Source organism: Microtus ochrogaster, chromosome 22, assembly GCF_000317375.1.
Source record: "Microtus ochrogaster isolate Prairie Vole_2 chromosome 22, MicOch1.0, whole genome shotgun sequence".
Taxonomy (NCBI): domain Eukaryota; kingdom Metazoa; phylum Chordata; class Mammalia; order Rodentia; family Cricetidae; genus Microtus; species Microtus ochrogaster.
In genome coordinates, this window is record NC_022023.1 from 2,697,958 (window position 1) to 2,708,856 (window position 10,899).

At 48.5% G+C, this 10,899-nt stretch overlaps 1 protein-coding gene across 1 annotated transcript; it reads right to left on the bottom strand.

Moving 5' to 3' along the window:
• Positions 1-3,156: 3,156 nt before the first annotated feature.
• Positions 3,157-6,560, bottom strand: Ndufc2 (NADH:ubiquinone oxidoreductase subunit C2). Its single transcript, XM_005357551.2, has 3 exons — positions 6,253-6,560; positions 3,699-3,842; positions 3,157-3,313 (listed from the first exon to the last, which is right to left on the bottom strand). Exons 1-3 carry the CDS (start codon positions 6,419-6,421, stop codon positions 3,264-3,266), a joined length of 363 nt encoding a protein of 120 aa, XP_005357608.1. The 5' UTR covers positions 6,422-6,560; the 3' UTR covers positions 3,157-3,263.
• Positions 6,561-10,899: the final 4,339 nt, after the last annotated feature.

The following is a 10,899-nucleotide window of genomic DNA, read 5'->3' on the forward strand; positions in this document are numbered from 1 at the left end:
TTGTAGACCAGGCTGGTCTCGAACTCACAGAGATCCGCCTGCCTCTGCCTCCCAAGTGCTGGGATTAAAGGCGTGCACCACCACCGCCCGGCCCAGAAGCAATTTCTTATATTCGTACTGTTACCTAATTTGAAATCAGGTACCCACCAATTTTACTCACTTCTGAAACCTAATCTGATTAGATATAGGTCTGTAGAGAAAAAAGTGTTTGGACAGCATTTGGATTCAATGTGCTGTAAAGAATTGTCTCTCTGGAGGCAGAGACAGGAGGGTCTCTGTGAGTTCCAGGGAAGTCCAAGCTATACAAGACCTGTAGCAACAGAGACCTTCTGCCTGCTATGTGTGGTCTTCTAGTGGCGATGCTCCTACCGACTATGGTAGCTACTGGCTGTCTTTTCCAGCGCGACCCATCTAGGTGCGAATTCAATCTGTCCCGTTGAATCTTCCCAAACCCCGCTCTCTATTGTTACAGAGAGAGCTCAGAAATTCAAACCTGTTGTTCTCATTAAAAACATTTAAGGGGGCCTGGCAAGATGGAGCAGTGGGGAAGGATGCTTGCCACCAAGCCTGAAGACCTGAGCTGGATCCCTGGAACTTATGTAAAGAGGGGATCGATTCCCACAAGTTGTCCAACACACCTGCATGGCATGAGCACACGCCCTAAATATAAAACGCAAAACAAAACCCTTTGGTGACCCAAGAGTGACGCCTTAATCCTAGTGTTTGGATGGACAAACTGAGGCAGGAGATCAAAGCACACAGTCCACTGGGCTACATAGGAGTGAGGGCTCAGAAAATCCCAAACCTATTAAACACTCTGGTAACTTCCCAGGACTCACTGGGATCAAGTTGAAATCTCTTTGTGTGGCACAAACCCTCCATAATCTTGCTTATTTTGTACCCTCCTTGCACCAGAAGAGAAGCTGGGGGATGTTGGTGAAGGTCAGACACTATCTCAGGCTTTTCAAAGCAAATTGTCTTTACTATTCAAGTTCACAGCTGTAGTATTCTAAAGCAGCCACAAGCAATACATAAACAAATGAACATGGTTGCTTTCTAATAAAACTTTATCAATACTGGGGCTTCAGACGTAGTTCAGTTGGTAGAGTTCTTGCTCAGCATACATGGCTTCAGTTCCCAACGCCGTATAAATTGGGTGCCATACAGAACATCTATAAATCCAGCACCGGGGAGGTAGAGACAGAAGGAACAGAAGTTTAAGGTCATCCTGGACTAGAGACCTTGCTTCATGAAAACAACCCTCCCAGAGCTTTATCATCAGTCAGCCAAATCTGATCCACGTGCTAGTTTTTGTTTTATTTTTTGTATTGCTAGGACCAGCGCGTTGTAGCTGCTAGAAAGCATTCTACCGTAGATATACTCTACTGAGCTATATCCACAGCCTCTAAACTTAGAAATATTCCAACTGGGGGCTGAAGAGATGGCCCAACAGGCTGTTCCTCCAGAGGACCAGTGTTTGATTCCCACCACCCACACAGTGGCTCACAGCCATCTCTCACTCCAGCTCTAAGAGGATCCAGGGCCCTCTTCCAGACTGTGCATGCGCTGTGCACATACATACATGTAGGCAAAAACACCCCACACATAAAATTAACAAATTAATTAATATGAAAAAGTAAGATCTGTGCTGATACTAATAAACTGGTTAAAACACATTTCACCTGGAGGGGGGCTAGAGATGGTTCCGCTCTTAAGATCACTGGGTTCAATTCCTAGCACAACTGTCTTTAACTCCAGGTAAAGGGGATCTGCACCCTTTCCTGCCTCTGAAGGCACCCACTCTGTGCACAGACACACATGCAGACAAAACAACAAAATACATAAAAATAAATGAGTCTTTTAAAAAAAAATTCTTTCAAATGGGCTGGTGAGATGGCTTAGGGGCTAAAGGTACTTGCTGCCAAGCCTAGAAACCTGAGTTTGATCCCTAGGACTCAAGTGGGAGAAGAGAGTATTCCTGCACGTTCTTTTCTGACCTTCAGATGCTCACAGAATACACAGGATAAAAAAATGTACAATATTTAATGAAGGCAGAGTTTCCCTGTGCCGGCAGCCACTCTCAAATAACCACTCAGAGTTTTAAGTTTTATAATAAATTTACTTTTAAAGGGTAAAACACTCAGACAATTTAAATACAAGCCCAACATGTCCAGATGTCCATGCTCAGTTAATGTCCCTGGGGAGCCTGGTTTTTTTTTTTTTTTTTTTTTGAGACAGGGTTTCTCTGTGTTAACTTTGGAGCTTGTCCTGGAACTAGCTCTTGTAGACCAGACTGGTCTCGAACTCACAGAGATCCGCCTGCCTCTGCCTCCCGAGTGCTGGGATTAAAGGCGCTCGCCAGCACTGCCCAGTCAAGGCCTGCTCTTATTTGGGAGATGAGGGTGGGAGAGGAGGGGTGGATCTAGGGGAGAGGGCAGGGGTGGGGCTAGGAGGAGTTGAGGGAGGGGAAGCTGTGGCTGGGATGCATTTTGTGAAAAAATAAATAAAAATTGAAACAAACAAGGATTCTGAAGTTAGGTTTAGAGCTGGCAAACACCTATCATTCTAGCACTTGGGAGGATGAAGTGCGGCTTTAAGGCCAGCCTGACCTACACAGCAAGATTCTGTCCCACGATGAGTATGATAGTATACACGTGAAACCTCCAAACTTAGGGGGTGAGGGCTGGCGGATCAGGGGTTCAGGTCATTCTCAGGTACATAGTAAGTTCAAGGTCAGCTGATCATAGCAGACCCAGCTTCAAAACAACCAACCAAATATTCATTTATTTATTTGTGGCTGTTTTTTTGAAACAGGATCTCACAATGTAACCCTGGCTGACCTGGAACTTGCTATGTAGATCAGGCTGGCCAAAATCTCAAGGAGATCCACCCGCCTCTACCTCCCCAGTGTTGGGACTAAGGGTGTGTACCACATCCGGCTAAAGCACAAAAAAACTTTAAAAAGGAACCTTGCTGGAGAGACGGCTCAGCAGTTGTGAGTGTGTACTGCTCTTGCCAGGGCAGCTCCAGCTCACAATCACTTCTATTAACTTCAGATCCAAGGCATGGACACCCTCTTCTGGCCGCGCACGCACGCACGCACGCACGCACGCACACACACACACACACACACACAGAAAGCAGCAAAAGAACAGAGTGCTTATAATAACTATTTTAATTACACTGATTAACCTAAATGTCAACTGATATTACATAAAATTGGGAAACCACTCAGGCTGGGGTGAAGTGGAGCCTCTGAGACCTCAGCGCACTGGATGGAACTCCTCCAGAATCTCACCATACGTCTTTCTCTCTGTGAAGGAAGCACACCACAGTTATTCTTAATTTATACTTCAAACAAATGCGACTTCTTGGGCTAGGGATGTGGCTCAGGAGTGGAGCACTTGCTGCGTGTGTATCAGGCCCCAGCTTATTCCTCAGAATTCACAAAAGAAACAAAGGTTGGGGTCTGGAGAGACAGCGCAGTTGCTAGGAGCACAGGCTGCTCGCTACTATCTGGTGGATGTGACGAGGTGGTGAGGGGCGTTCAGAACGAGTATGTTCTTATAAAAGACATTTCCTATGGACCCAAGGGAGTCTGGTCTACTACAGAATATGTGGAGTCCACACAACCAGACAGTACCTGAAGACATGGACAGGAAATAGACAAAGCAAATAAAGAGGTTTATATGAAATACCTTTCTCAGGAAAATCTTCTGGATGCAGTTTGATATACCCAAACATGTCACGGTCCTTCAGGGCACAAAAATACTCATGTCGTCTTAAAAGATAATATCCGGCAAAGTAAAAGCAAGTGACGTGCAGAAGCTGGCGATGCAAGCCTGTAATTGACAGACCCCAAAGCAAAGTCAGAGCACACAAAGGATTTCATTTTGATGTTGCACCCGGGGAACATGCCTCCTGCCCCACCCACCCCGCAGGGTCTCATGGGGCTCAGACTGGAACTCTGTTCACCAGCGTTGAGTACGCTGTAGCCTCTTTCCCACACCCAGACCTCGAAGCCCATCAATTCCACCTGGTAAACACTTCTCCTCCTCAGGGAGCTTACCCCTCTCAGGCCGGAGACCCCGGCTCTGATCTGGTGTTCACCTAGTCACCTTTGACCCCTCCCTCCCTCGTCTGTGAAGCACATGCTCCAGCTACTGCAGTGCCCAGCAACTACATCATCACGCTATAGCCTCAGACAACAACTTCTCCACGGTGGCTTCCCAGCTTGTGGGATTCAAAGGATGTGCTGGTTTGAAAGAAAATGGTCCCCATTGGCCCACAGAATGTGGCACTATTTGGACTTGTGACCTTGTTGGAGCAGACGTGGTTTTGGGGGAGGAGGTGTGTCACCACGGGGTGAGTGGGCTCTGAGCTCTCAGACGCTCAGGCTAGGCCCAGTGTGGCCCCCTTCCTGTAGCCTTCGATCAGGAGGCAGGACCTGCAGCTACCTCTCTGGCACCACTGTCTGCCTGAGCGCCACTGTGCTTCTCACCATGATGACAATAGACTAAACCTCTGGACTGCAAGCCAGCCCCACTTAGATGGTTTCCTTTATAAGAGTTAACTGTGGTCATGGTGTCTCTTCACAGTGACAGAAACCCGAAGGGCTGGAGAGATGACCCAGGAGTTAAAGGCACTAGCTCAGTTCCCCACACCCACATGGCAGCTTGCAAGTGTCTGTGACTCCAGTTGAAGGGATTTGGCACCTTCACACATTTATACATGTGGGTAAAACATCAATACACATAAAAAAAAATAAATCTAGCTGGGTGGTGGTGGCACACGTCTTTAATCCCAGCACTTAGGAGGCAGAGGCAGGTGGATCTCTGTGAGTTCGAGGCCAGCCTGGTCTACAGATCCAGTTCTAGAACTACACAAAGAAATCCAGTCTTGAAACAACAACAGAAGTACCTGGACTCTGCAGTTCCAGGCCCTAAGAATATCTTGTGGGGCTGGGGTGGGGTGATAGGCTTAGATGAATGTGGTGTGTGTGTGTGTGTGTGTGTGTGTGTGTGAGAGAGAGAGAGAGAGAGAGAGAGAGAGAGAGAGAGAGAGAGAGAGGAGAGAGATTGATTTCCCTAGCAGTACAAACAAACAAACAAACAGATTACTTCCAAGAGCGATGGGATTCCACCAGTATTCAAGTACTTGTGGTCCTAGGAGGTCATGGATGCGGATCTCCAAGCCTAACACAGAGATGACTAACTGGGATGATTCCTATGGCTGGGACCATTTCGTCAGCTTTCTTGTAACTGTGGTCCTTAGCTCCAACTGGTGGTTTATGTTGCTGACAAACCCGACTAAGCGCGGCTCATTCTCCTAATCTCACACACGAAGGAAGCAATCGAATGCACCTGCTTTCAGAAGTCCTTGCACCTCCTCCCCAGGCCTAGAGCTCTTTTAACTTCGCCTGATATTGAAAGTTAAGTTCACAGTTAGTGAGGTGGATAAGGGCACTTGCTACCAAGCCTGAGAAGCCGAGTTCAAGCTCCAGGACTCACCCAGTAGCGGGAGAAAGCCAATTCCCTCAGGCTGCCATCTGCCCCCCACGTACCCACACACAAATAATACAACAAAGTTCAAAGACACCCAGAGTTAGTTTCTGTCTTTCTTTTTCTGTCTTTGGAATTCTACAGTTCTTAGCACCGCTATTCTGTCAGCTGCAATCAATCTTGACAGGAAGCCAGTGACATACTCTACAGAATAGAAGGCTTGCTAGTTTAGTGACAGTCCCCTGTTCAGTAGGTGCTCCCAGAACAGCAGCAGCAGTAGCGTCTGGGAGTTTGCCCACATTAGCCCCTTCCCCAGACCTTCTGAATCAAACCAGTATTTTCACTGGATCCATTCTTCCGGGCTTTAAGTCTCTGAAGCTCCGCCCCTCTGACTAGCCATGTGACCGTGGGCAAGGGGTTTTAACCGCTCTTAGGCTCCGGGTCCCCGTCAGTGGCACTACTTTCCCAAGTTTCTGTTTTGTTTCTGACACCTACTGCTATCACGCCCATCCGAGTGACAGCAGCGCGAGCCTCGGAGTGCGCGACCGTGTAGTACGAACTAGAGCGCGAGCTAACGGTGGGATCTAGAGTTTCCCGCAGCGCCGCTCTCGGTTTCTTTAGTTCGGTTAGGTTCGGAGGAGCTCTGGGAGGCGCCAGGCCCGGGGAAGCAGGGATCCGGGGTGGGGTGGGGGGACCATGGCAGGCGGCCCGCGCCCCTCCTCCTGGCGGCTCCCGTGCACGCAGCCCTCACCTGCTTTAAGCACAGGCCGCCTATGCACCGCGTTATTCAGCAGGCCGGCGCAGTAGCCCAGGAAGCCGGAGTAGACGAGGCGTGGGTCGTTCAGCTTGGGCGGGGGCAGGTTCCGGGCCTCATCCGGCAGGAATGTCAAGGGCTCGTGGCCCGGCCGATTGTTCATCATATTGATGCCGGTTCCACGTGAGGTCTGACCTCAAAAGACTCCCGGCTCTGAGAGAAACCACGGCGCCCACCACCGCGACTGGTAACGTCCTCCTTCGAGCTCTGGGCTGAAGGGCAGAGCGGACGGCGGTGCAGCACCCAAAAGCTTCCCCCGCGCGTGCAGCCGTAGGAGCAGCAGCACGCGAGGTTCCGGGCTACTAAGTGGCCCACGAGTCCAGAAGGCTCGCCCTAAGGTTGGAGTGAGAGCTTGGGAAGCCAGATGGATCCAGTCCAGGGGTACAGTAAATGACCCAAAGTGGGCAAAGACTAGGAGATATCGATATTTATTTATTTTTGTCCAGTTCTCACGTAGGAGAAATGTCCCCAGTTCTCCCTCACCTGTCCCTCCGCCCATAGTTCTTCAGTAAAGATTATCTTTGCATTCAACAATCAACACCCATAAGTGGTCGCGATGGATAGTTAATTTATTGAATTCCGTAAAAACTACCTTTCTGGGGTTCATTTGCAGTTACACCCTCCAAAGTCTAAAATTAAGGTACGGCCAGCAACAAAGTATTCAGCGAAGGCCAGGAGCGGATCATTTAACCTGTTCTTTTTTTTTTTTTTTCCGAGACAGGGTTTCTCTGTGGCTTTGGAGCCTGTCCTGGAACTAGCTCTGTAGACCAGGCTGGTCTCGAACTCACAGAGATCCGCCTGCCTCTGCCTCCCGAGTGCTGGGATTAAAGGTGTGCGCCACCATCGCCTGGCTTTTAACCTGTTCTTGAGATTCACTTCTGGTGATAGTCTGCTAAATGATTCCCTCTGGGCCTTCAGGTCTATGTAAGTGGCTGAGGGGACTGTTCCCTTAAGGACTAAGGAGTGAAAGAAAGAAGGAAGCTCTAATATCCTGTCAGATGATTGCCCAGTCTCTGCTCACTTTCCTAAAATAAGGGCTGTTTCCTGATACTGAACTAAAATGTTTTTCTGTCCTGTCTATTCATTGGTGACATTCTGCATTTTATCCAGAAGACTGCTCACTAAACCACAGGTCAGTACAAATATATATGCATCAAAGACCTGAGTGCTAGCCGGTGGTGGTGGTGCATGCCTTTAATCCCAACAGGCAGATCTCTGGGAGTTCGAGGCCAGCCTGGTCTACAAGTTTCAGGACAGCCAGAGCAGTTACACAGAGAAAGCTTCTAGAAAAACAGTATAACCACCAAGCCATCTCTCCAGTCTTACACACAATACTGATAAAATTGTTAATGAACCACGCCTGGAGTCGGTGTTCCCTTTGTGTACCAATACGGATCCTTTATCCATCAGAATCTCCCAGCACTCCCCTTCCATCTGTAAGCCTACAGTGTACCTGGTAAACCCGTTCAGAGCATTGCAGAATGTTCCTTTACACAGTGTGAAGACATGCCACTATGGTTAATGAGCGGAACGGCCAATAGCTAGGCAGGAAGAGGCCAGGTGGGGACAGAGAGGCCTCAGGGAAGAGGAAAGGCAGGGTTGCCAGCCAGACTCAGAAAGCAGCAGGAGTAGTAGAGAGAGGATAACGAGCCATGTGACAAAACGCCAATTAAAATAAATGGGTGAATTTAAGTTATAGGAGATAGTGGGACAAGCCTAAGCTAAGGCCAATCTTTCATAATTAGTAAGTCTCCATGTTGTTTTTGGGAGCTGACAATACAGAGAAAGACTTGCTACCACAGAGCTCTTTGGATAAGAGAAATAAATATAGCAGTGGGGCTGGAGGTATAGCTCAGCTGATAAGAGGGCTTGCTTAGCATGGATAAGGCCGTGGGTTCAACCCGAGCACCACATAAACAAGGTGTGACACCCGCACGGACTCAGGTTTTCTTTTCTTTGTGTGTTGTTTTCGTTGTTTGAGACAGGTTCCCATTTCCCAAGATGGCTTCATACTTGCTATGTAGTTGAGGATGACTTTGAATTCCGAACTCTCAAGTGTTGAGATTACAGTCACGTGCCACAACACTCAACTCTAAGTTATTTTATTTTTAAATTGTGTTTCTGGTGTGTGGAGGGGGAAGTCTGTGCACAGGCCTATACTGAGGTAGGAAGAACATCAGATCCTCTGGAGCTGGGATGACAGGCGGTTGTGCTGGGATCTGAACCCTGGAAGAGCTGCATACACTCCTAACCACTAAGCCATCATTTTACTGCCTCCCTGGGCCCTGCCACACTAACACTTTCCTAAGGCCCAGAACTCACAGAGACCCACTTGCCTCTTTTGCCATGCCCAGCTTTTTTTTTTCTAAAATTACATTTTGTTTTTGTGGATATGTGTAGGTGTGGATGTCAGAGGACTTCCATCCCAGGGATGGAACTCAGATCTTCACCCTTGGTGGCAAACACTCTTGCCCACTGAGCTACCCTGCTAGTGTGGAGCTTGCCCCGCTCAGGAAATCCGCACACCAGGTGGGCACTCTCATTCTGCATCCCATCACGTTCAGAGTGACAGTCTACAAATCGTAATTTAATTTACACTGGCATTGAAATTAACCCATTGAACTTGATCATGCCAGGCAGGGCAGCACACACACATACATACACAAAACACAGAGGAGTTAAGGGTGGCACATGCCTTTAATCCCAGCACCAGGAGGCAGAGTTAGGGGCAACTCTGTGAGTTTGAGGCCAGCCTGGTTTACATAGTGAGTCCCAGGACAGCCAGGGACAGGCTTTGAGACAGGACCCTGCCTCAAAGAGAAACAGAATCACTTTTAGTTTTAGGTTTTTTCTCAAATGGTTTGGTGGCTGGCAGAAATGTGCGTCACCATGCCTGTTTTTTAAACTGTATTTGTTTATTGTGTGTGTGGGGGGGTGTCACACGGCACACATAGAGGCCAGAGAAAAACTTCAGGAGTCATTTCTTGCCTCCCGTGAGTTCTGGGGACAGAACCTGAGTGACAGGGTTTGTGCCAGACACCTTTACCGTCATCTTGGTAATTCTTGTTCTATTTTAGTCTGAAAGCCTCATTTAGTGCCCTTTAACTTCTGATCCTCTGGCCTCTAACTGTTGGGAGCTGTTCCAATTTGAGGAAAACAGGTAAACACACTCAAATATTACAGCTATGCACTAAGGGCGTAGAGAACACATAAACAGCAACTGATAATCATTTCAGAGACACCATGGTAAAGAACGGTTAGATAATGTCCGATGGCTCGGTGAGTTAAGGTGCTTGCCACTACGTAACCAGAATTCAACCATAGAACCCACTCGGTCAAAGGGAAGGACCAACTCCTGTGTTACCCCAGACTTCCACAGGTGGGTGCCATGGTGTGCACACACTTACAAATGAACACACAGAACGGGAGCTTGCTTTCCAAGCAGGCTGTATGACTGTGCTGTGCTAGCTTTAATGTTCACACACACACCACCATGTGAGGTTGGGCCTGGACACAGTGCACGGGGGACGGGGGTTCCCTCTGGCACAATCCCCACAGACAACAGATGGGGTGACTGGACCACACCCCATGACGACACAGGCTGTGGGCTTTCTTGGGTCTGTAATGGGTAACGGGTAAATACCATGTATACCAGTTCCTGTGTCAGCTAGGGCGGGCTGAATTGGGATGTGTGGCACATGGTAGGAAAACTGAGAACCAAGACAAAGTGTCTATGAAGTAGTCTCAAGAAAAGGGAGAAAAGGGGACATATGGGTAGGGACAGCAGCTGCTCTTGGACCAAAGTTTGGTTCCCAGCTTCCAGACTGGTGTGGGAGGTCCTTCTGTCTGTTTGTTGCTTTTATTGGTTAATGAATAAAGAAGTGCTTTGAGCCTATGGCAGGGAAGAACAGAACTAGGCGGGAAAGCTAGGCTGAATGCTGGGAGAAAGGAGGGTGGAGTCAGAGAGACGCCATGGAGCCACCGCCACACAACCTGTAACTCCAGTTCCAGGGGACTCAACACCCTCTTCTGGTGTTTAGATTCCAAACACACACGTGGGGCATACACACACACACAAAATAAAAATAAACAAATCTTAAAAAACAATAGTTGGGTGGTAGTGGTACACGCCTTTAACCCCAGCTCTTGGGAGGCAGAGGCAGGAGGATCTCTGAGAGTTCGAGGCCAGCCTGGTCTACAGAGGGAGTTCCAGGACAGGCTCTAAAGCCATACATACAAAAGAAAAAACAAAACCAAAACAACAAAAAAACTCCACTAAGTGAAGGGAGAGGAGCCGAACCCACTCCAGTGTGTCCACAAGAGGAAGGTCATGCGGTAGGTATCCTTGTCTGAACCGCAGGGCTTGCTGTGAGAGAGTGAACACAAGTCCTACGGTGGCCTGGAGGCTCAGTGGCCTCGCCAAAGCAGCACATTAAATGTCTCCTGGCTTGCTGAGTGTAATCGCTGTATCATCCCTAAGAACAACTCTCCTGGAACAAGGTGTACAGAACAGACACAATACACCATCTGCCCGTGTGTGTGCCAACAGGAAAATAAATGCAAGGGTTGGTAATGACCCAAAAC